The following is a 25,436-nucleotide window of genomic DNA, read 5'->3' on the forward strand; positions in this document are numbered from 1 at the left end:
TCCATGAAAGCAGCCTTTGACAACAAAGCCAACAGCAGGAAGGGTCAAGTGCTTACCTTAATATCAATTTCAGCTTCATCTTTCACAGACTTCTCATTAGCAACATCAATGTCCCCAAAGATTAAGGTCCCATTCCGACCAATTTTCACTTGTTTTTTGTATGTGTAGTAGAACTCCACACATTGGGCCACTGTCTTGGTTTTAATCTGATGTTAAAAACAAAACAAAACATTGCACAAGCATAAAGGTAAGATTTTTGTTTTTAAGAATAAACAAGTAATCATGAACGCATAAATGCAAATTGCATTTGTTCCAAGTTCTTTCTATTGTACTGTTTTTACCTGAATCCAAAATGACTTTGAATTTAAGATGACCTCCCAAATATATATTTTTTTCATGCCTGGAATATAATTAAGTTTGTTAAAGTTTTCCATGTCTAGAATCTAATTTTTGGAGGGTTGTCTTAAATTCACCCTCCCCACCACTGCAGTGGGGTAAGCAGCTACAGGGAGATAGATGGAGGGGTACCAGGTGGTGGGGAACCAAGTGGCCTGACTCCTGCACCTTACTGCCTGGCTCCTCCAAAACTTGCCCCACCAGCCGCCTAAATGGGGGAGAGGGGAAACCTTGTCTTGAGTAAATATGATATCACCGTTCTTTTAAACCCATTATCTTGTATTAATTTTCTACCTTAAAGCCTCTTATTTAGCCTCTGCTTTCCCCTTTATTCAATAGGAACATTCTCTACTCAATATTAAATTTTGTAACCAGTTCACTTAATTGCCACCTTACACAGAACACACACTATATACATATATTTACAAATACGTATTTATTTGTATATACATATACATACATGCATACAAATAAATAAATATCATTTTAAAGATCACCTTATACAGAATATATGTATATTCTGTGTAAATTAATCTTTGAATATATTAAATGAGGGAAACTGGACTAACAAATGGGGAAAAAAAGTCAGGAAGTCTTGGGGGTCATTTTTTAACAAGTTTAATGTTTAGTACCCTAAATTTCTCTAAGACGTCCTCCTAAATTTGGTGACCACTGCTAAGTCTGGTCATGTGAAATTTTAGAACCCACTGAAGACAGAACTCTCCACTACTGTTTTAAAGAATTAAGATTATGACCCCACTGAGTGAAATACTCTAAAGATGTAAGTAAGTATAGTTCCTAATCCAAGTAAATGCAGAGTAACTTACAAGTTTCTGGACCAGGAAAAAGTCTTTCTTATAGATTGCAATGCCTTTGTTGAAAAGTTTCTTCTCTGCAACTTTCCACTTGTCTGATCCTGTAGGTACAAATATTTAAACAGAAATTTTCAGTTCAAGTAATTTCTCATTCTCTCTCTTTAGGTTTCCTTTACATAAAGCCAGCCCAAAATGTATCAATTAGCTGAACATATAATGCACATGCCATATAGTACTATTTCTACCTCTGTAATGCCACACACCATTCAGAATTTCCCACTTCCCTCTCACATTTTCTTTTTTCCACAGATCAACAATTGAATGTACTCTGCATGCCTGTTAGAAGTGTCTTATATAGAGGGGTGTGCATATGAACCAAGGTGCTATTCTGGTGAACTGCAGGAAAAGCTATTACATTTCTTTCTGCCCTCAGATCAAGCAGGTATGTAGGGCTAGCTCAATCATGGAAGTTACTACCTTGCAACATTGTGTGAATATAAGGGCTGACAGCAGCATCAGACACTGCAGTTTTGCTTTCGAAGAGGAATTAGTGAACAGCCTGCTGTTCTCACTACTCTCCAACTTCCTATCATAGGCAGCACAGGCAGTGAGGGATTAGAATTCCAGCAGAACTCCCTCAATTCCCCTCTACAAATTCATGACAGGGAATGTGCAGTTCCAAGATCAGACTTTCCATCCATCATCTAACAAGCTTCCCCCAGCATCTTTCTGTAGCCTAGGCTCAGTGACTAGTTATCATTTTTCCCTGAAAGGAAGTCTCTGATCACAGACACGTGACTTATTGATAAATGGATTTAGGATTTGCAAGTGCATGAATTCACATGCCACATGTAAGTCATGGCATTGCAAGGGAAGGTTCCCTGCAGTTGATCAGCTGGTTTGGAAGTTAAGTGTTTTCTGACTTCTGTTATAAGTCTATATAGATAGGATGGGGAGAAATCCATTCCTGTAGATCAGCTACTTAAGAGACAAAAAGGCAGCAGCTCCCACTCAGAATACCTGTGTAGTGGTAGTCAGCCAAGGGGTGGACTGGTGGTCGCCCTGGCCCCTTCAGCAACAGTTTGCCCAAAGCAGCCTAAGAGACAGCACAACAGAAGAATTGGTTTCATGTAAAAATCAAAAATAAAAAGTGTACAGGTATGTAAACAAAGAACACCAGAAAAACCATTGGAATATCATCTACATTAATGGCAGATTAACAGAAAGGGAGCTAGTCTCTTTCCCCAGCATGCTCTAGCATGCTTAAAAGGTACGGTGAAAGGTGGAAAGTGAGCCAAGACTTCAAGCATTAAGTTCTTGACCCTACACTGACTCTGGCTCCTGGGCAAGTTACCTCACCCCTCCAGGCCTCAGTCTTTCTTCCTGCAAACTGGGTACAATAGTATTTATTTACTCTAACTCAAGGCTTTTGGGAGACTATTGCTCTTATATACAGAAAGCCTATACAGTACAAGAATCATCCTGCTTAGAGATGATTCTAGGTAACACCAGTTCCTGTTTGTTCCCATCCAACAACCGAGCTCTAAATAGGGATTTCTGTGCAGGTCCAGAACACCAGCGATCCAAACTCAAATTCAGTCAAGTGAACAAGATTCCAAAATAAAAGCTAATGATCATTACCACTGGCAGAAAATCAGTATAAAAATCTATAAAACTACCTGACCTGCATTTAATCAGCAACTATAATTTGTGCTAAAGTTAGAAGTAGGTGGCCAACTTATTGGCCTTTATAAACTACAGGTACTCTTCACTTAACATCATCCTGGTTAATATTTCATTATTATGTCACTGATCTATTAGAGAACATGCTTATTTAAAGTCATGCAATGTTGGGTTATAATATTGCTTGGCTGCCACCTGCTAGTAGGTAACTACTGTGTGTAATCAGATTCGCTTAACACGATTTTGCTTAAAGTCGCATTTTTCAAGAACGTAACTAAAACGTTAAATGAGGAGTAGCCATACACTTGGTACCTTTCATAGCATCTACCACATTACAGTGCAGCAACGTGGAGAAATAAGCCCACCTCACAGATGTGCACAGAGAAGTTAAGGGACTTGCCCAAGGTCCCAATTACCAGTACACTAAGCTCCCTCCCATGACACCCATCTTCCAGTTCAGGCGAGATCAATAAACTAATTTCAGTTGTCAACTAAATGAACCTTACGGGTTAAAAGTTTAAAAAGTCCCCACAGAAAATGATGCAATTTGATGTTATTAGCAGCCTCTGCATAGGAAAGGCCCAAGACTGAAATAATCAAGATGATGCCTATTATTTTGACTTGCTCTGTCAGATCTGTGTGAGGACTCATGCCATGAACAGCAGCAGCCAGAGATGCCACACACCAGGTTTCTGATGCCATGGCAAAAAGATGTGGTGTTTTGCAAGCTATCTTCTCTCAGACAAGCTTCTTGCAGATAGCTAACAGCATTTCAGGCTAGTATTCAGATTTCTTCCACAATAATGAAAAAAAGACTGATAAAACAGGTTGGAGAGGACTCACCAGAACATTTCCCTTTGTTTCATGCAAGAAGTGCAGTGCCAGCTCCTGATTTGTACCAGCCCCAGGAAAAATACTTGAACAGGCAGCAGCTAACAGATTTTCCACTATTCCAGGTAAATGACAAAGAAAAAAAGAAATAAGGGAGGTAGAGTGGAAGAAGCAGGAGATTAGAAGTAAGAATTTGAGAAGCTGTTGCTGTTTTTAATTCTTCAATACGCTTGGTTGAGGATCTCAGTATCGTTTTTGGCCAGCTAGTGCCCACTTACATCTTGGGTAACAGTTCCATTGTATCCTAATTAGTCCTTTCAAACTTGAACTAGAAATATCCTAGGGTCGGACAAACTTGGAACTCAAACTCCTCACTCCAAGGGAGTTTAGTGCCTGCAGACCATGTTGTGACAGAACAGAAGGTTGAGAAGGGCACATGAGAGAGCCAGTACTGAATGAACCTCTACAAGAAATTATCCTTTTGCCCTACAAAGAAGCATTCCCTGTAGATTTGCACTGAGGAACACCAAAGGTGACAGAATTCCAATCAGAATGACCACTGGCACACAACTTTTCCTTTCCTCCAGGAAAGGATGGTCTAGAGCTACTGCTGCAGCTAATGAGAAAACCCAGAATTTAGTAAGCCCAATTCCTTTTCTCAGCCCAGCAATCAGGTCCAGTTTCATGCTCGCTTGATAGCACAGTGCAAAGGAACACACGCAGATGAACATGAACTGCAAATTCTGTCCCAAACAAGGAAGGTTAGGGCTCCTTTAAGCAAGGGTGCACTCAATCCCCAGTCTGTACAGCCATGTAATTTGTACACCCGTAGGTCTCCCCAACGGTTCAGAAATTTGACAGTGAGGCAGTAGTAGCAGTTAACAGTCCCATATACCAGACCCACAGATTGGAACTGGTCCACAGATGGACCTGGGACCACTCATCCAGCCTACAAGTCAAAAAGGTCAGCCACCGCTGCTTTAGAGCATGGCCAAAGTACATCAGCATTTATTACCTCATGCTTACTCTTTTTCCCTCATCTTCCCTTCCCCAAGATAAAGCAATTTCCACACAGGTCAGAGATATTAACGGAAAACGTCTCTGTCACCATCTTTTGTATATACTTTTTTTTGCTTCTCTCTGCTACATCTCAGTGATGTGATGCAATGGTTGCAAATTAAAGCCATGGAAATTCAAATAAAAAAATACAGCACATTTTTTAACAGCAAAAGAGGGGGAATACAGCTAAGGCAGACCAAGATCTTGAACCCAGAACCTTGCATGGGGAAGCCAGCAAGCCTGCCACAGCACCACAGCCACAGGCCTTTTTAAAATTGGTATAAACTACAACAAGGATTAGTAGATTCTTCACCTCTTGATGACCTCAAATTTACTTTAGGGAAACTCAAGTGGTCAGGCTTATCACAACAGTAACTGCATGAAATTCTGTAGCTTATGTTATACAAATGATCATGCTAAATTAGGGTAAAGGGTCACACCATTGCTTCCAGTGGTGTGCGTCACTCATGACCTGTGGGAGTTCAGCGTACTCTTACACCCACCCACTTGCTTCTATTTCAGGAATTCCCTGAAATCTCCCTCCTCCCATGCAACAGTCTCTATACATGTCCCCCATTCTCCAGAAAGGCAGGAATCCATGTATTTCCAATTCTGCCATGTCAGGGTCTCCCATTCTGCCCCCTGCAACAGGTTCTATATAACCACTTATTCTCCCTTCCCCATGCCCACCATTTCTCCCATTCCCCCCCTTCCTCCCCATGCCAGGTATTGTGTATGCCTGACCAACCTGTGGCCCCAAAATTCCCCATGCTAAGGGCTCCATCTCTCCCATCCATATTTATTTTCTGTCTGTCTGGGAAAGATCTCATTCAGGATGGCAGTCTTTCTAACTAATAAGGAAGGGGTTGACCTGAGTGACAGTGTTCTGCAAGATGTTGCTAGCTGCCCTCAACAGTCTTCTCAATGTGTCCCCCTTTCAGTATTTCCAGTTTTCATCAAAACCAGTAAGGTTCTGCCTACCAATGCCTGAAACATTCTATAAAATTCTGGAGTTGGTTAACCGTGGCATTCAAAGTTACTGGTGTTTTTGTCCAAAAATGCAGCAAATTGAGCTAAAAGTTCACTTTTCTTGGTCAACAATCTAATGGTGCTGTCTGACCTTTAAGAAATCTACAAATACTAGTTCTCCATTATTTTCCAGAAAGCTTTATCAACAAGGCTTAGTAAAACCTGACATTTGATCAGGACTGTGGAGCACCTTTAAACAGAACTTAAAAAGAGTTACCCCAACATTGCTGCCATTTCTTGTTTTGGTCTATATTACCAACTTTCCCAAGTCCTTACCATTTTCTTGATTAGTCTTGTTGATCTCAAGATCTCCCCAAGGGCACCACACCAAGTCTGCCTTATGTTTATCACCTGCTGCCAAAGCTCTGTCTCGGAGGGGTGGGATTTCTGCTTGAAACCGAGTTCCCACATTGATTCGCCTGCATAAATAAATAAAATACATAAATAAATAGACCACAACACTCAACAATAGCCAGAAAGCACCTCTATGAATGACACTGACTCTTCTGGAAATCAAAACTTAGCGAGCATACTCTACAGGTCCCGTGACAGGTGTAAGTCGAGAACAACTTTCAACTGCTACAATTGGAGTGGGATTTAACGTTAGTGACCAACACATGAAAGACTCAATGCCCCACTACCACCTTTGGCTGAGGTTCTACTGCATTTCCTTGAAGAGGCTGAGAAGGTGAATTCCTCTTCCATCAGTGAAGCAAGCCAATGCAGAGTTCTCCAACTAGTCCCTGGCTCATACAAAGAGACTGTGAAAACAACTTGGTCAGTCTAACACCTCTCTGATCCCTAGAACAGCTAAGGATTCCTAGCACCATTTCTGTGGCTAAATTGGCCAGTGATGAGGCAGTGTCTCAGCACCAAAGATGCTTATGATGGTGTGGATGAGTCTGTTTATGCCATATGAGCCATCAACACCAAGGCTGCTGGTGCTGTGGAGTCCAACACTAGTTTTCCTCATGCCAGACACTGTTACAAAGCCATTCAGAGCTGGTACATGTGGGTACCAGAAAAGAGAGTCTGCTGCTTGAGCAGTATCAGAAGCTGTGCTACAACTGTCAGTGTTAATTTTTGCCTTTGAGGTATTTATGTGTGGGTCAGCTTTGAAAGTCAGGGATACTGGAGTTGCGGGGAGATGTCTTCTGACTGGAGAGGGAGAGCTGTGACTCCTCTGATCTCTGGAGCAGCACTTCTTATAGTCCCCTTTCCTGGGTTAAGACCAAAAGTAGCAGGAGTTAAGTTTCCAAGTGTCCCTAAGAGCACAGGGCAACATCTTGGCTCACCTGGAGGATGGCGACTGCTTGCTAGGGTCTGCAAATACCTGCATAGTGGTCTTGTAAGCTGCATCAACTAATCTAATTCTCTAGCTTTTAGTGTGGTTCAGGATATATCTGTACCTCAAGGAGATGCTCAAGCATGTGTTCTTCTCCTAGACATGAGGCATTTCAGATGTTTATTGCTGATGGGCAATGCTTCATTTTATTGCAGGCAAATCTTCAATCCTGTAGAATCATATGTGGGCCTAAAATGCACAAACCAAGGGGATCTAGAACTTGTACAGGGAAGAATATGGGGGGCAAGCAATTCTATTAGACACATAAACCAGAAACTTGTTTTTCTTTAGCACGAATGGGGTTAATTAACAGTCTTTATATAATCACTGGCTAACAAACTACCTACCTAAACAACTCTATAAAACAATCTTTGCAAGTGAAATACAGAAACTACAGGTTCCATTTTGCAGACCGTTAAGAAGGAAACAAAAGGAGGTCAAGATTGCCCTACGACTTATGCCTTGTGTTCTGGCAGTTACAAGGGCGTTTCAGAATACAGCTTTCACACAGGAGCAGGATATTAGGTTAATATTTCCTACTCCAAATCTCAGCTGGAAGCAACTGCCACGCAGTGCTGACAAAAGGTTTGGGGAAAGAGCATGTCTGTATGGTACATGGCAGTGTGGGGCTGCTGAGACACCACCACACTTGAATTCTTTTCAAGGATAAACCAACAAGAGAGTAGACAGATTTTAGGCGGACAGAAAGGAATGTCTGGCACAAGCCAAGGAGGTAGACTTGTTGTACAACTATATTGGACACTTACGGTTCAATGCTGACTGGCGTAGCTTCCCCCATTACTGAAAGGACAGGAGGAGTGACTTCTGAACTATCTGCAAGGCAAACAGAATTACTTAGAGCTTATCAATTTTACATGCCTGCCGATTCATGAGCATATGAAAAGAACATAAGAACACAGACTATCCATCAAACAATGTAGGTACTCATCTCCCTTAGAGTATTAGGCTGGCTAGCAGGGAGAAAGGAAGAGGGCAAACTTTCATGCAGCAATTATCTCTTCCAGTAAAAAGTCCTTCCCATTCACCAAATGGTCCAATCTTATGATGGACAGGAATAATTTTTCCAAAACCAAATCTACCTTTTAAAAGCCCCTGGGAGGCTCTGGAGCTGGTAGGTGCATCTCGACTGGTGTCTCTAGGGAGCCGCAGCTTGATTTCCACTGTATCCCAGCTCCCCAGAATTATGCCAGCAAGAAACTTGAGGTTACAGATATCTATAATTAAGTTATGACTTTCTTTTCGTCGCCCCTTAACCACCTACCCCCAATTATCCATCCTTTCTTCTGTTAGAACTTACTAGATCTGAGTAGAGTTCTGTGAGCACTTTTTGGAGTTGCTGGAGGTGGAACTGTGTGGCCACTAGATGAGAGGATGGCATTAAAATAGAGCCCAGACCCTTCTCTCACTGGGCTAAGTATTGGTGGTGGAGTGTAAGGAGGTAGCTCAAAGTTCCTGTCAGAAGGATGATCTGCTAGGCGGACAGGTGAGCGTAGGTGACTCTGATATGGAGTGATGTTGGAATAGACTGGAGGGGCAATGAAGGTGCCAGCTTTTGGCGGTATGAAGAGTGGCTCAGGTCTGGGGCGCTGCTTCGGCTTCCGGGCAAAGTTCTCTGCTTCATCCTTTGGAACAGCATCTTCAGGCTACAAAAAGGAAACAAATATTTTTACAATACAAAGTCAGCCAGAATGCATTTAGTTTTATGTATTTTAAAATATTTCAGTGCGATGACAACATGCTGACTTAGCGACTACACTGCAGGACAGGAGCTGGCTGGGACCGTGGAGGAAGAAATCAGTCACACTGAATAGTGGAACAGAAGAAAAGTCCAAGAAACCTATCAAACAGGCTATCAAACATCTAGTTGAGAGAGTCTTCCCAGAAGCTTATGAATTATATTCCACTTTAATAGACCACCAAAATTTTCCATGATAGTCCTCCATCTCACCCAGCTACATGAAAGAGTTATAAAAGGGGTAGGCCTGGAGGGGAGAAAAAGTATCAAGAGAATCTCAGCAAGGGGTTCTGAAACATCCTAATAGCCATAGTGTGTGGGGGGGGGGAATGGGGGGGGGAAAGGAAGGCTTTTGTCTTGGACTTGCTCAGAACAGACATGGGCGCACAGTCTTAAAACACAAGGTTATCTGTATATGCATACTAAAAACGCCCCTTGGTTCAACGTATCAAACTCCCTCACTTGAATGTTACAACCAAATACCTAAGAATTAAACTCTATTGAGCTTACCCAAATAATGCCCTGAAAAATAGAGTTGGTAATTTTAGTATAACTGTACATCCAAAAAAAGACAATAATTATCTAAAAGTAAGCCATAAGGGAGCAACAATGATGTAAAAAGGTGCCTTATGTACAGGATAGTTTTCTCTGGGTTACTTTCAGCTCAAAACCAAGTGACCCTTTCAGGCCTAAGGGACTGCCTTGTCACAGTTCAAGTTGTTTCAGCAGAAAGGGATGAAGACAAAAAAAAATCAGGCATGTAGCAGATCAGAATCTCCTTGGGTCTTTCTAGTGTGCCCATACCTGGAGTGAGTTTTCCATGTTGGTACTGCGATTGGACCTTCTTCGGGTGACAATCACAGAAGGCTTGCGTTCAAAAGGACCTCGATCATTTGCCTGGACTCTCTGGAGTTTCCCTTCTTCACCTTTTTCCCTCCCAAAGTCCTGCAAATCAACTTTCCTCACTGGCACAGACACAGGAATGATAAGAGGCACAAGGTTGCTATCTTCCCGTGCTCTTTTGGAGACTGGTGAAGAGCTGGCAAATTCCACAACGCTTTTTGCTGCTGGTGGTTCTGCTGCTGCTGCAGCACTCTTCTTCTCTTCTGAGGTATCCGACTCCTGAAAGGGAAAAAAAAATCCACATGTACCTTAAATGATCCAAGACTTTCAAATCAAATCGTCTCTCACTTGCAGTACACATCTTAAGTTTCTAAAATGTTCTCAACCTAACTTTGGAACTGGAAGTCACTGTAGTTCTAAGCACTTGTGGGAAAAAAGGATACTTGATTTGGCAGAAAAGTTATCATTGTATTTCACCTCATGTTAGGAACAGTACATTAATCTACTTTGAGTTTCATTCTTTCGTCCATAGTTTTACATTTTGTTTTCTGGACCAAATTCTCCCCTTTATAGAAATTCTACACAAAGAATTATTCTTATTACTTAGATAATAAAAATCTGGTTATTGCATGTCATTTGTTTCAAGTGGCTTGATTTTTGGTCCCAATCACTGAACTGCAATTTGCCCATTTCCCTTAGCTTTCTTTGTCTGAGTTTCATCTTCCAGAGCACTAAACAAGCTTTTGTCCTGTGCTTTATCCATCAGAAAGAGAGAGTATTTACTTTCCTTACAATAACATATGCACCTTCCACTGTGCTCAAGCTTGAGGACATTTTGGTTAGCAGTACTCACACAGTGCATGCCATTCATTCTTCATGCTTCACACCAAGGACTACTGAATTTCAATTCTCTCTCAACCATGGACTCTCCAAAATGCTGGATTCCAAGAACATCTCAGATGGATAGTGGATTGTAGAATATGCATAAGAACATAACTCAGAAGAAACCCCAGTTGCTAGAAGGTACATAACTCCTCCCTCAAGTGACTGTCCATGTATATACCCATTCCACTCTGTGCAACTCCAAAAGTGCTGTTCAAACTTTTTGGAGGTATGATTGCTGAGTTTTACGAGAACAGCATATGAAGCACCCTCTTTGCTAAATACAGCATGCAATCTGCAGGTTTCAGAGTTCATATAATGTGTCATGAATGTATGAACAGAGCTCCAGATGGCTGCTTTATAGATGTGCAGGGTGGATATATATATTTTTTTAGCAATGCTGTGGATGTTGCTTGAATTCTGATGAAGTATGCACTAGCAGTTTTAAAGAGACTGCTGTACCTTTCATTCTGTCTGCTATGGCAACAAAGAGCCGAGGAGATGATTTGAACAGTTTTGGCCTTTGTAAAGAGACGGCCATGGCACATTTTACATGCAGAGATTGAAACAAGGACATTTTACAAAAGCATATTTGTTGCAAACACCTTTGGTAAAAATCTGAAGTTTGTCCTCAAGGACACCTCACCAAAGGGGGAAAAAAGTAGAGAAATTCTAGGCCCTGGGCTTGGATCTCCTCCACTGAAGTGATAGCAGTTAAGAAGGCATCAAGGAAATGCATCAGAGAACAGGAGGTCATTGACTCAGGAAGCAGAACCCAGAGACCCTTGCAGCAGCAGTAGCCACGCAGGAATCTGCAGGCCAGGTACAAACTCCTCAAAGGCAGCCAGTTGGACAGTCCTGCCTAAGTCATGACATTATCTGTCAATCTTTATCAATGTGTGCTGCAGGAAGGATTCAAAAGGCATTGAAGATTGCCCTTACTTGCACATATGGCTAGAAAAAAAAAAAGGGATCATTTCTCCAGGTATCCAAAATTGACACAGTCTCGGTCTTATTCAGGGCCTGTAAGGGAACACAGTTTACCTTTTATACTCCTGAAGTATGCTGGCACTACTGCATGCACTCAACTATGCTCAGGGATTAATGACAAGTCACAAAAAAAAAAAAGAAAAAAAAAAAGATCTTGTAACTATTAATGATCCAAGCACAAAACTCAGTTATGTCATGAGTGGGGGTATGATGGAAATGGGAAATCAGACAACCCTGAGATGAAGAGATGAGAATCAATTCCCTTAATTCTGGAAGAGCCGGTATAAATGGCTGGCAATACCACCTTTCACTTCAGCTTGTAGATAAGAACAAGAGGTAACGGCAACCATTCCTTCTTAGAGGAATCAGGATTAAAAAGTGTCTGCTGCTTTCCTCAATGATGATGACTGAGAAATCAAACACAAGAGATCCTTGTTTTAACAGGACTTCATGATAAGAGGCCCTGAAGAGACAGAAAAGAAGGTTGGAAACAGGCACTAAGAACCAGACTGTCCAAGACCCACCAGGTCAATAGTGACACAGGTCCATACATGCCTAAAGTGGATCAAGAAGTTCCCAAAGGGGGAGGGAGGGTGGGGGCACACAGTAATCAAATTCTGGAATCACAAGTTGGTTTGCATATTGCTTTCATCTGTGGCAACCCTTTTGTTGTCGTTGTTTTTCCGAGGTGTCTTAAAAGATGTGAGGTAGAAGGGGAAACTGCAGGGTTAGTCCCTGAAGGGGGAAAAAAAACATTGTGTGCCATGCTTCCTTTGAAGCACTGGGATATGAATACTTAGGGCAGTGATTCTCAACCTTTATGGACTTGAGGTACACCTTCACAACTTTTGGGAATTGAGTGGCATCCAATTTCAAAAACTAATTTATATATTACAGTGCTTATTTCCTTACACAAGGGCTGGGCAGTAGGGATGGGGAGGAAGGGGGTATCATCAAGGCAGGGACAAGCACAAGCCTGGTTTCTCCTCGCATCTTGTGACACCCTTAAAAGGATCTGGCAATCCCTGGTTGAGAACCACAGACTTAGGAAATGTTATCCTAGGGCCCTTTTCAGTGGTAAAGGGCTCCGTTTCCTCAAATGGCAGGTCTTCCACAAGGACCTTCTTCCTTGGTGTTTCCCCAAGGATGCCTGATCCTTGCAGCCAGGATGATTGCACCATAACCACTATTGCAGTAAAAAACGAGACCATGCTGGCCATTTCTAGAACCACATGAAAACTGATCCAGGCCATCATCTGACCTGACAGAAGCAAAAAATACTCCTCCCTGAAGTCAGATGGCAGTTTGTCCATGAAACAGGTGATACACAGATCACAAACTACCTCAGAGCAGAGCTTGATATTAGTGACCCTGAATTGCAAATTCACAAAGTGTGCCTTACAGTATAATAAATCCAGTGTCTGTTACAAATTTAAGCTGGGAATTAGAAGAAGGAACTTTCTAGTAGTAAGAAAAGCGAACTTTTGAAGTCCTGATTTTTGATAATGTTTCAGAGTTGTCTTCCTCTAGGTATCCCTCTGGAAGGGGTTGTGGCTGGCAGCAATACCCCAGTGGGGATTGGTGTCATGAGTTTCTCTTTCATTACCAATGCAGTCAAGACAAATACTGATGAAGCTAGGCTCTGGAAGAAAAGTAAAACTCTTCTGCATCACTGTAGCATCAGTTCCTTAGCTTGACACTTTGGTGGCAGGTTGCTGGCACCACGATGCACATGAGATAGACTGGGAAGCACTCGTGGATAGAAAAAAAAAAATCCTGGTAGAGGGCAGGGGTGGATATCTCCTTCCAAGGAAGATGAACCCCTCAAGTCTCCCCTACCCTTTACCTTAGATGGGATTTTCCTGCCCAGCTTTAATGCTGAAGATCTAAGACAGGGAGTCTGCACCAGAGAGCAGGTTCTCCTCAATCCAAAGGCAGGTCCACCAACTGGCTTAAGAGAGTCTTCGTCCCATTGTTCATGAGGATTTGGGGGGAATAAATGCTTCATCCACAAATCTTTTACCTGGGATGCAGGATTCTCCTAAGCAGCAGAGGCACTTAGGTTCATATTCCTTGACACAGCCTCAATACATAAGGAGTAAAAGTTAAATGAAAGGAGCCTTTAGACCAACATTCTGGGTTCAAGTACTACTATTTGACCCAGTCTTCTTCAAAGAAATTAACAGGTTGCCAGTAAGTGACTAGAAAAATGAATTCTACTTACCTAAGGGGTTAAACTAAGGTTAAAAGAGTTTGTTTCCCTGGTGTCTGTAAGGTGATGGGAAGCAGCTCTGCCCTGAACTGAGAGGGCTGATCAGAACTGAAGTGAAGGAGGCACATTCCACCTATTATGCCCCTGATGGGAAGCATGAGATGAGGTAAGCCACATGGGTAAGATGGGTGCTTTTGGTCAAAGTTATCTAAGTTTGGGTACAAATATCTGAAGAAGAATATATCTTATTAAAATGGTTTAACATAACTCTTCTTACACAACCTAGTGTCCTTTAAGCGATCTGTATTCAGTAAGTTATTTCTGCACAGTTCTGATCAATGGAAAGGCAACAGCAGCTTGTAGTGTAGGATGAAAAGGCACACGAAGAAAAGGGAGTGAGAACCATTCTCCTCCCACACACACCTTCCCTCTCACATGTATATTATCTACACATCATTTTTTTAATCCTCTCAGAAATGAAGGACCCAGGTGAAAACTTTAATTGTTCAGGCTGAGAATCTTCCACAGCTGTCAGAGATTTGGGTGTACAGAATCTTTTTCATAAGGGAAAAAAAAAAAATAATCAAACTCTGAATGGTCTTTTCTTTCCAATAAGCAATGTCGCAAGTGGCTGCAGACAGACATGCCTAAGTGCAAGAGATTCCTGATTCAAGTCTCAAGTTCTATTTGAAGGTAGAGTAGAGATGTACCTTTTGTAGACCAGTGATTCTCAGCCAGAGTGCCGTGGTACCCTGGGGTGCCTTGAGAACCTTGTCAAGGGTGCCGTGGCCTGTCACACAATGTGAGCACTGTTAAGTTTGCAATCATGATTCAAAAATAAACCCCTAAATTTCACATAGGAACCATGGTGCTAGAAAACAAACATTCTGACCTGTTGTGGTCTGAGTTCTTTGCAACAGAAGAATTGTGCTATTTGTTTTCACTCATTTTTTGATTACAAAAATAAAATAAAAATAAGAGCTAGCATTTTGAGAGGGGTACCTTGAATCTAAAATGGTTGAGAACAACTGCTATTGATTAAATGAATCAGAGATGCATAAACTAGCATGAGCAAGAGCTCATTCCATCAGACATTACAGCACAGCATGATGAAAGTTCTTGCTCACACTAGCCTATGTATTTCCAATTCAGTTAGTCTGCAAGATGCACCTCTACCCTGCTTTCTGCCTGACTTCAAACTAAGTTCAATTTGATCCTCCTCAGACCTTTTCTTAAGCATACAGCTGCTCTATTAGTTTTCACTCATTTTTTGACTAAAATAAAAAAAAGAGCTACCATTTTCCAAGAGGTGCCTTAAGTCTAAAAAGGTTGAGAAGAACTGCTGTCGATTAAATGAATCCGAGATGGATAAGCTTGCACAAGCTTGCACACAGCTGCCTCTCTCATGATTACTAACACAATGGGTGCAGCTAATTGTATGCAAGGCAAGCCTCCATGGAATTAGCTTCTCCCTACTGTTCCACTGAGTTACTAGTAGGTAACTTGCTTAATAAAAAGTTACACAATAAGGGAGAAGTAATTATGGCACTATAATAACTTCACTAACCGGTAAAGGTTGTTGGAACAGAGCAAGCAACCTCAGTAGCTGGACATAATCATTTAGCACTGATCAGAAAAACTGAATCAACTGCACATGCCTCAAAGGAGAAAAGGGGAAGAGCAACCACTGAGGAAGCTGGAGATTAGAAAAAAAGCTCACATAACATGCAGAATCATGAGGAGGTTAAAAAAAAAAAAAAAATGTAAGCCAAAAAAGCTCATATTGCGACACCTAGTTTTTTTTTTCCTCCCAACTAGCAATGATGGCTCCAAGAAGATGAAATCCTATGTTTTTTTGAAGAGGGGCTCACAGCAGGGTCAGTCAAAGCTAAATTATAAAAGAACATGACTATGAACCTATTTATACCATGACCGGGGGGGGGGGGGGGGGGGGGGGGGGGGGGGGGTCACCTGCTCGGTCTTCATGCTATATGAAGTGTTTGCCACTCATGCTACAGGTACAGGTTGCCAAGAAGAATGACATGAGAAATGGCATACCTCATCCTCAGCAAGGTACACAGCATCTATCCCAATGAGATCATACTCCCACAGCAGGATCTACAAGGAGCTCCTAGACAATTACGTTGCTGCCCATGGGGTAGCCCAGTTTGTTTAGGGGTTTGACATTCATGGTAAATTGGAATTTTTTTTATTTCAACATTGAAATAGTGATTTGTTAAATATTTCATCCTCTGTGCTTTGAACGAGGGAGTCAGAAGAGATGCAGATGAGAAACCTTAAACAAACAAGGCAGGACAAGTGACATATCCCAAAATAAATCGAATAAACGAGTGGATTCTTACTCTGTTACTACATTTTTGATCAGCTTGAGATCCCAAGTTAGGCACATAAGTCTACTAGTAATGCTCAGTTCATCCGGCCCTGTGGGCCTGACCTGACACACGGGATCAGTCTGCAGGCTCAATCTAGCAGGTGGTATCATGTCATTTGGCCAATAAAGCTCCCTATGGGTCCAGAAACTTGACAGCACGACAAGTAGCAGCAGGACAAACAGCAGCAGTGTTAATTACTGTGGCTCCAGAAACCATGGTAATTAATGCTGCCACCACTCCCCCACTGATAAATTACTGGACGGGGGGAAGGAAAGGGGCAGGGAAATCGTGTGGGTTGGATCATATGGCTCCATGAGCCAAATCCAGTCTGCATCTTGGTCACCCTGGTCTATACCAGTGAAGCGAAAAACACTACTCAGGTTGTCATATGTGCAAAGAGATTTGGTAATGAAGCTTATGTAACCATTCCAGGGTCAAAAACATAGTGTCTCTCTTACATCAGGCTGACCTCTTGCTCCACACAACAAACATTTTTTTTTTCTAGTTCTGCTTTAAGGATGCCATCTTAGAAGTGCTATATAGGTCAAGATATACCTCTTACCTTGACATCCTGGAGAGAAGCCAGCTCAACAGCCTTTTGAGCCAAGGTTAGCAAGTTGGCCTCTTGAGAGACACGCCGTCTTCTCCGGGTGCTCTGAATGACACCACCTCTCACACTTGAAAAGTCACTCACTCTCCGTGTGCTTTCTTCACTTGTTGCCACCTGCTTCTCTTCATCCCTGCCATTCTGTGATGCAGCTGGTTTCTCTGTTTCAGGCTGGGTCATCTCGCTGTTAAGCAGGGTCTCCTTCTGTCCAAGATCCATTCTTGTGGGCTGCAGATAGCTCCCCTTGTTGTGGCCCAGTATCTCAGGGTGATGCTGCACCTGCACCTCTTGCTGCTGCTGCGATTGCCAGTGGTGCAGGAACAGATTGCTAGATTGTTCTGCCACTGGCTTAGAAGCCAATACTTCTCCTGCAGAGGATGTTGGCAAAATCCCTTCTTTGGAGAGTCTCCGTGACCTCCTTGGAAAGGACAACTGGGTCTGAGGTAGCACAGTCTGTTGGTTCTGCTCTGTTAGAGCCTTGAATAGCTCTTGGTTTCTCTCAGTCTGCTGAAACTGGTGGGCCATCATATGATGCTGGGGTGCTGCTGCTGCCACGTGAGGCTGTGCTATGGAAGTAGCTTGCTGGAGGCTGAAGGCTTGTGTGGCAGCCTGTTGTTGCTGCTGTTGTGGATAGAAGTTTTCAAACAACTGCAACTGAGGAAGCTGTTTCTGCTGGGTGGTAAAGGTTGGGCCACAAGTTGGGGCTTCTTGAAAGACATGTAACAACTCAGGAAGACCTTGCTTCTGGCCTTGGTGACCAAATGCAAGCTGAAAAGGCTGTAAAGGTAGACTCTGACTCTGCTGCTGCTGCTGCTTCTGCATCTGATGGAACGAATTCATTTGTGCTTGCTGCCTGACCAATGCTTGCTGTTCTAACTGAATTTTCTGGGACATCATCTGCTGGACAGCATCCTCATAAAGTTCAAACTGGGAAACCACCACCCCCTTTTCCTGGCTTCTTTTCAGGGGGCCAGGATGGCCATAGAACCCTGGGGCACCAGCACTGGGATGGGTGCCTTTCTGGTGGCCCCCATAGGCCATGTTGTGGTTCCACATTGCAGGTGACGGCTGCCAATTGGAATCACACCTATCTGGCAACCGGCTCCCCATCAAGGAGTTTTGCCATTTGACAGCAGTCACTGGCTGGGACATCATCATCGACTCCGCCCTATCTGGAGGATATACTGAGTTCATCAAGGCAACATTGTTGGGTGCACCAGGTAATACCCCTGCATTAGTAAATTCCATAGCTTGGGAGGTAGGTATATTCCCTCCATGTCCATAGTACTGTCCTTCCTTAAGCTGGTGCTGAAGTTCTTTTGATGGCACAGCTATATCCTGCTCATTAAAATAAGCAATCCGTTTCCCAGCCCTCTTGTTTGAAGACTTCTGTTGAGCTTGAAGATTCATGGTTCAGTTTTCTCCCCGTTAAAAACAGAATTACAACACACCCATCTCCAAGTCGGGGGAGAACCAAAAAGGCTCACTTTCTCAGTTCCAACGATAACAATTTATTACAAGTCCAGATGGAAGAACCTCCCCCTGTGCATTCCTTGCGTGCTTCCCCCCTCTCCTCGTACTATGCCTATCCTTTCCAGTTCAGATGACAATGAAGTCCACTTAGTCGCAGTACCTAAAAGAAACTGAGAAACAAACTTCAGTGAGTCATCATCAGGATGGAGAACAACACAATGCCCAGAATCAGCAAACAGTAAAGTATATCCTCCCAAGGAAATCATGACCAGGAGAACAGCTGGTTGAGTGGGGATTTTTCTTCTTCTGTGAAGAGCAAAGTATGTGTACACAAGTGTGTCAGAGGAGGAAAGGAAACCTGACCATCTAGAGTATCACATTGATTTGTCTGAAATACATAAATATCAGACATTTGTAGGACTAGAACAGCTGCCACACATAGCTTTATAGATTTTAGCAATGATTGTTCAGATAGTCCTGAAGACTTTTCTCTTCCTTTGCCCCCTGATCATCCCCCACCACACCAATAATTCTGGATTGTTGGCTGGGTGATTTGCTTTTAATATAAGCACAGTGAAAAAAGTTTGCTGAAGCAAAGAGATGCAAACTGGCTCAGGGGTCCAGATCTCCTTAGGAGGTTAAACTAAAGAAGATAAAGCACTAAGCTTCAGCCAAAATGTGGAAGATGCTCCATTTAACACTGGCCAGGATAGAGATGTGTAGTGACCTTCCAGGCAAGAAATCCTCCAAACCAGGGTATCCAACCGGTAGCCTGCTAGCTGCATATTGCCCCTGAGGAATTACCATACAGCCCATGGGCTCCCATCCAACTGCCACCACCTACCCCCCAACCTCAAGTGCCCCAACCAGGGCAACCGGGAAGGGGCTGAAGTGCCCAAGCTGCATGTGTGAAAAAGGAGGAAGCCATGCTGCCCACACTGTAGGTGGGTGGCATCACAACTAGGGAGGGGGTGGAAAGAGGGAAGTAGGGCTGGTCACCTCGTGTGGTCCCCTATCTGGAAGTTGGACAACCCTGCTCTGAATGCTTACCAAGTGCCCTGAGACTACAGAAGGGCCTGCCCAACGTGCTCTATAACCTGTGCTTTTTGCAGCAGTTGAAAACTAAACACTCCCACTCAGGTATTTCACACTTACTAATGGTTTGCAAAGAGCATGGGAACAGCTTTAAGCATCTTCAAGCGCTGCTAATTCTATACCAGCAAATCAACACAGGAAAAGGAGGAAAAGCCAAAATAAGAAGACTGGCCTCTCACATGCTTTGAGTCTAGCCCCCTACCATCATAAGCAATCACAAACAGACATTTGTCCAGAAGGGTCCACAAGAAGATCCAATTCAGCCCCTGCCATACACCACTACAATCACAAAATGCTTCATAACTAACTACATATTGTAAGAGGAAAAAACCCTGCAAGATGCCACAGGAAGTGAGCAGGAGTAATGGGCACAATTTATGCCTTCCGCTCTCAGAATCCCAGGGAATCAGTTCAGAAAAATCTGCCTAAAAAGATCCTAGGAAGTGAACCATGTCCCACACTGCACAGGAAGAAGGAAAAAGTCAGTCCTTGTCAATTTGACTTTGAGGGGAAAATTCCTTCTGGACTGCAAATTTGGCACTTGACTTACTCCTGAGCACATAAGCAAGACCCACCAGTCAAACATACAAGAGGTTTTTTAGTACCATTTAATAACACTAGCACACTGCATCTTGTCACTCATCTCTAACTATGGATACTATCCAATATTACAGAGAAAGTTTAGAAAAAAGGGAAGTAAAGAGCCAAGTAACACATCCCAGGAGGGAGAAAAGTTTCTTCCTGGCCCCTGCAGGCAACAAACAGAAATCCCAAAGCATGGGATTAATACAACAATTTTGTAGGCCATCTGCTATGGTACACACTCTTAAAATTTGCACTTGATATTAGAGATTTGGCTGTTTATTATTTTAAAACTTAATAAAATTAAAACAAACCAAACAGCTTCCAAATGAGGCAACCCAAGCATACATTATGCCACATCATCATGTCTCACATTTTACAGAAGTATTTCAGATAAGTGCTTAAAAATCCACTAGGCCTATTATTTGCATCTTTCTACTTGTAAAGCCAAACTGTTCTAGTAACCCGAGCCTAACTCTCTAGACTTCATCATGATAGAAAATTGTAACTTTTGTAATCTCTAGGATTACCCAGAACAAGTCTTCTAAAAATAATAATGCCATGCTTTTAGGATTATAAATCAATCAATCAATCAGGACTAAGCCCCTCAAAAGCTGAGAAGCTGCCCCTTCCAGCAAGATATAGCAACTATTTATAGTTCTCATGGAGATTTTGGATCTTAAACTCATCACTGGTTCAAGCCTGAATATTTTTTAATTTAAGATTTTAGCTAAAATAATTAAAGAAGTTCTTCTGTTTTCTTTTTCCTCCATCTTTTGAAATGGAATGGAAGCAACAAGAGAATCCTGCATCTGGAAGAATATACAATGTTTAATGGCATATAAATTTAAAACTGCTTACACAGACCTATATCACACAAAAACTCTAAAAACAAACATATGACCAAACGATGACTTGAGCAGCATACTCTACAACACAAAACCCAAACTCAAGTCCACCCTTCCACTTGTTACTGGCCTGTGCTAGAGATCGATACATGTTTATATTTTCCCACAGCCTTGAAGACAATGTGCAGAGTCTCTTGAGGTAAAAACATTCATTCACAGCCACTCTTGACAATACTTATTTCCTTCTTGTACAAAATCTTAATGACAGGCCACAAACTCATTCTACTATCTGGTAAGCCAAAACCTCCCTTTAATCATTCAGAGGAAATGATTGTTTATTGCAGTGCTGCACTCCAGTATGAGTTTCTGCATAATGAGAAAAAAGTCTCTCTACAGTTCAGCGCTCCCACCAATGAAAGTGACCTGGCTGTAGAAATAGAGAGGCAAGCATTGACACAGACTAAGAGATCAGACTGTAGTAATGGAAACGTAAAAGGTATGGACAGAAATCAGATGTGAGAATACACTTTTACAGGTTTAATGAAAGGAGAGACATTTCTAAATTCAAATCATACCTATTATGAAGAGATGGCCCACAGGCTGGGGGTTACAAACTCCTGATGACTTAGGGAAGTGATCAAAACCAACAGGACTCTCTTTTGAAAACTGTTACGAGATTTTTAAAATCCACACAAAAATAAATCAAGACATTGTTATTACTATTACTGACTCCATCAAAATATGCAGTAAAAATTGTCTCTATTAAAAAGAGGGGTTAGGCAGAGGGATAGGTCCAAATGAGAATCCTGTAACCTGAATCTCTTCAAACTTCACATGTCTGCAGGGCAAGTTTTATGAGAGGTGGAAGGGAGGAAAGAGGCAAAAGGTTCATACAACTTATGCAACTTCCACCTCTGAGGCCAATTCTCTGCGAGTGGAATCATGGGCCTGCTGTTTCAGCAAGGACTGACTCACTTCCTCAGCCTGTCGTATTGCTGTTCCACCCCCCTTGCTCCCCCCGCCCTGGTCCTGGCTACAAGCAGTGGAACCCTGCCACCTAGCATCAGAGCACCAGGGCGTTCCTTCCTCCACTAAAGTACAAACTCTCTCAGCTCATTTTCCAGTCCTCCTTGGACAGCACAAAAATAACTGCAGGAGAAATGAGAGACACTTGACATGGAAAACACTCTTTTCAAAATGCTATCAGCATACAAACTAACAAAGCATGCTCAATGCAACCCTACTTTAAGGGGCACCAGGAGAGAAGAGCCATACTCCACAAAATGAGACACGCTTTCAACTGGAACTCTGACTGCAAACAGGAACAATTCAGAGTTACTAGGTTGCAATAAGTCTCTGTGCATGAATATTATTTTCCCCTTTGCTTTTTGCAGCGGTGCTACGAATTTAAATAGCAGTTAACAGCCTTACCACAAGGTATGAAGTAATGATAATAATAGTGCTATACTATTTTACCTTCCAAGCAGTTGTAAGTTATGTGTTGGGGAGGGGAGAAAATCTATTGCATTACAGTTTTCCTTCCTTCATCCTTTTTGAATTCCTGTTGTACTGGAATCTAACTCTACTAAGCTGACACAAGTGAATGAATTCAGAGAAGTACAAGACACTACCATCAAACCAGCTTTCCATCTACATGTCTGAACTTTAAGATAGGTTCTTTCTGATCTCCGATGCCTAGGTGGAGACAATAAGGGCTGTCTAAGAGCTAGCAGACAAAACAAAGTTGTAGTTTCCCAATATACAGCTGACGCCAATATGAAGTGTAGCTGAAGCCTCTTACTACTACAGTAAAAGCTGTGCTATCTGGAACTTTATTAACCGGCATGCTCTATTAACCAGCTTGTATAAGTAGATGGTCTGTGCAGGGTAAACCCAAGAATTAAGGCCTTTTAAAATAGGGATCTCAGGCTTGCAAAGGCCTCCACTGATATAATGTTGAGTAACTCTCCAACCCTCCATTATTAGACAAGGACTCTTATGCATTCAATGCGGTGCATGCAGTGGCATGCAGCTTGGAGATGTAGTTAGCTACAGAAGAGAAGCAACAGAAACATGAAAGCAACAGTTACAAAAGAAGATCAAAAGGGACCCAACAAAAGGGAAAAGAGCCTTGAGTCTTTCTAGTGGGTACAGAGGGGCTTAAAGGCTTTTTTCTGCTGAGTTCTCTTATACACTTTTCTTTTCTACTCAAGAATGATGGCAATTGAAAAATGAGTGTAGTTATGACATCACAAAAATCAAAATATTGCAAAAACTGAGCCACTGAGTAGGGAAGCAGTTTCTTAGTCTATTTAATTTAAGACATTTTGGAAAAAGAATATTTGCCAAAATTAAAATCTGATACTACTTCAGTTAAGTTGTAAGATCTCATATAACAAAAGAGACCTCCAGAAAAGTTAAAAAGGACCTAGATTTAAGGCTTCTCTTATTTCTGAAGCTAAACATGTTGCATAATCAGCCCTTCAGCTCTTCTTCATGCACACGCACAAAAAACTCTGTGTGCTTTATCTTTAAAACTTCTGTTGCTTTATCTTTAAAATAAGAATACTACATAGTTTGAACAGAAGTTATCTATGTGCAGGCTACAGCATCCTTACAATTGATGGAAGCTACCAACTGGTAACTTACACTGCTCAGCTCTGCTGGCTTAATGACTATGCAGGTTCCCCTCCCTAAAGACTGGGAATGACCTCATATTATAATCATCCTGGTCAGTTACCAGTTTGTTAAATTTCAGTACAACAGTCATCCTCCAACTGCACAGTAAAATGGCTTACAGAAGGCATCTGCAGTATGTTGCTAGGCTTAGTGCTCCTCTGCCCAAGGGCAAAGAATGCCTCTTGCTGCAGACTGCATCGTAGCCAGACCCCAGGCCATGCTCCCTTACAGAAATGGTGTCTAACCTCAAGTGTATGACACCTTACATTGTTGTTTTTACAATGGGTGGAGGACAGATAGGACTTAAATTAACTTAAAGTCTACAGCTCTCACTACATACCTGGTTAACCATTTTGCATACTACTGGCTTCTCTAAGTGAAAAGCCTCTCAAACTTTTCTTCAGAAGACTTCCTTTCCATAGCCTGCCTTACTCTTGTACTTCCCACAATACTCTTATCAGTATTTTAAACTCTGAAAGACTTTCTTGCTACAGAATCCCTCCACAGAAACATTTCAAGCTACAGACATGCAGTACTCTTGCAGCCACAAACTAGTCTACAGTACAGCACTGAAGGGAGCATTGGGGAGAATTCTGGCTGAGGGATCTGCAGTAAACATCTGCTCTCTGCATCACCGAATGCTACTATCCACAGAACATTCAGAGCCTTATTTTTTTTAAAAAGCACATACAAAACAACACATGGCACTAAAATCCACCTACCCTCGAACAACAAAGGACTGAAACCTTAGTTAAATGAACAACTTCATGTAGACAAGTTAGTTTAAAAGAAAAGTATATTTTTTCATGTAGAAAAGGCACAAAACAAATTTACCAGGAGTGCTACATGCTACCTTTGCCTATCCATTCACCTGCTATGGGCTGTACTCCTTATTCTACCCTATTCAGCCTCTCAACACGGCTTAGAAATTCCACATTCCAATTACTAGAGGGAACTTTTATCGTATCCTTCCTCAATCTATAAGCCTCAAGAATATCCTATAGAATCATGGAAAGTTACGGTTAGAAGGGACCTCAGGAAATCTAGTTTAGCCCCCTGCTCAAAGCAGGACTATCCCCAAATACAGTAAGAGCTGTGTTAAGAGGCATGAGTGGGGTAAGGGGGTGCCAGGTATCTAAAAATTCCAGTTATCTGAGCCAGTGGTTTTCAACCTTGGACAGGTTTTCAAGCAGGACAGGGCAGGAGGGGTGGCAGCAGCAGCTACACGTGGAGCGGCAGGCGTGGGCAGGGGGGGAGGAAGGGAAAGGGTGGCAGTGGCAGCAGCAGCAGCCGCCTCCACATGCTAGCTTTCCCACTCACCACCCTGTCTCCCTCGCGGTCGGCCAGCCAGAAATTCCAGTTAATAGAGTATTCCCGACAGTAGAATCCCGGTTAACAAAGCTTTTACTGTAGATCATTCCAGACAAGGCTCTCTAGCCAGGCCTTGAAAACCTCCAAGGATGGAGCTTCCACCATCTCTGGGGGTAACCTGTTCCAGTGGTTTACTACCCTCCCAGTGAGAAAATTCTTCCTAAAATTGAAACTAAACTTCCCTTGCTGCAACTTGAGACCATTGCTCCTTGTTCTGTCATCTGCCACCACTGAGAATAGTCTAGCTCCATCATCTTTTGAACCTCCCTTCAAGGTAGTTGAAGGCTGCTATTAAATCCCCTCTCAGTCTCCACTTCTCTAGACTACATAAAACCAGTTCCCTCAGTCTTTCCTCATAAGTCATGTCCCTCAGACCCGTCACCATTTTTGTTGCCCTCCACTGGACTCTTTACAATTTGTCCACATGCTTTTTGTAGTGGGGGGCCCAAAATTGAACACAGTACTCTAAATGCGGCCTCGTCAGTGCTGAATAGAGGGGAATAATCACTTCTCTTAACCTAGTGGCAACACACCTAGCAATGCAGCC

General features: G+C 42.5%; 1 protein-coding gene across 2 annotated transcripts in view; it reads right to left on the minus strand.

The window, feature by feature from the left end:
• The window catches only part of MIDEAS (mitotic deacetylase associated SANT domain protein), a 74,878-nt gene that overhangs the window by 12,126 nt on the left and 37,316 nt on the right, over positions 1-25,436 (minus strand). For both annotated transcript variants that reach the window (XM_006272553.4, XM_019496594.2), the window contains exons 2-10: positions 16,797-18,484; positions 9,719-10,036; positions 8,477-8,822; positions 7,926-7,992; positions 6,090-6,232; positions 3,738-3,841; positions 2,232-2,307; positions 1,224-1,312; positions 57-206 (exon numbers count right to left, since the gene is read on the minus strand). In XM_006272553.4, the coding sequence (XP_006272615.2) occupies positions 57-206; positions 1,224-1,312; positions 2,232-2,307; positions 3,738-3,841; positions 6,090-6,232; positions 7,926-7,992; positions 8,477-8,822; positions 9,719-10,036; positions 16,797-18,251 (2,748 nt within the window). In that variant the 5' untranslated portion in view covers positions 18,252-18,484. The remainder of the gene's footprint in view (positions 1-56; positions 207-1,223; positions 1,313-2,231; positions 2,308-3,737; positions 3,842-6,089; positions 6,233-7,925; positions 7,993-8,476; positions 8,823-9,718; positions 10,037-16,796; positions 18,485-25,436) is intronic.

This window comes from Alligator mississippiensis, chromosome 2 (genome assembly GCF_030867095.1).
Source record: "Alligator mississippiensis isolate rAllMis1 chromosome 2, rAllMis1, whole genome shotgun sequence".
NCBI classification, from domain to species: Eukaryota; Metazoa; Chordata; order Crocodylia; family Alligatoridae; genus Alligator; species Alligator mississippiensis.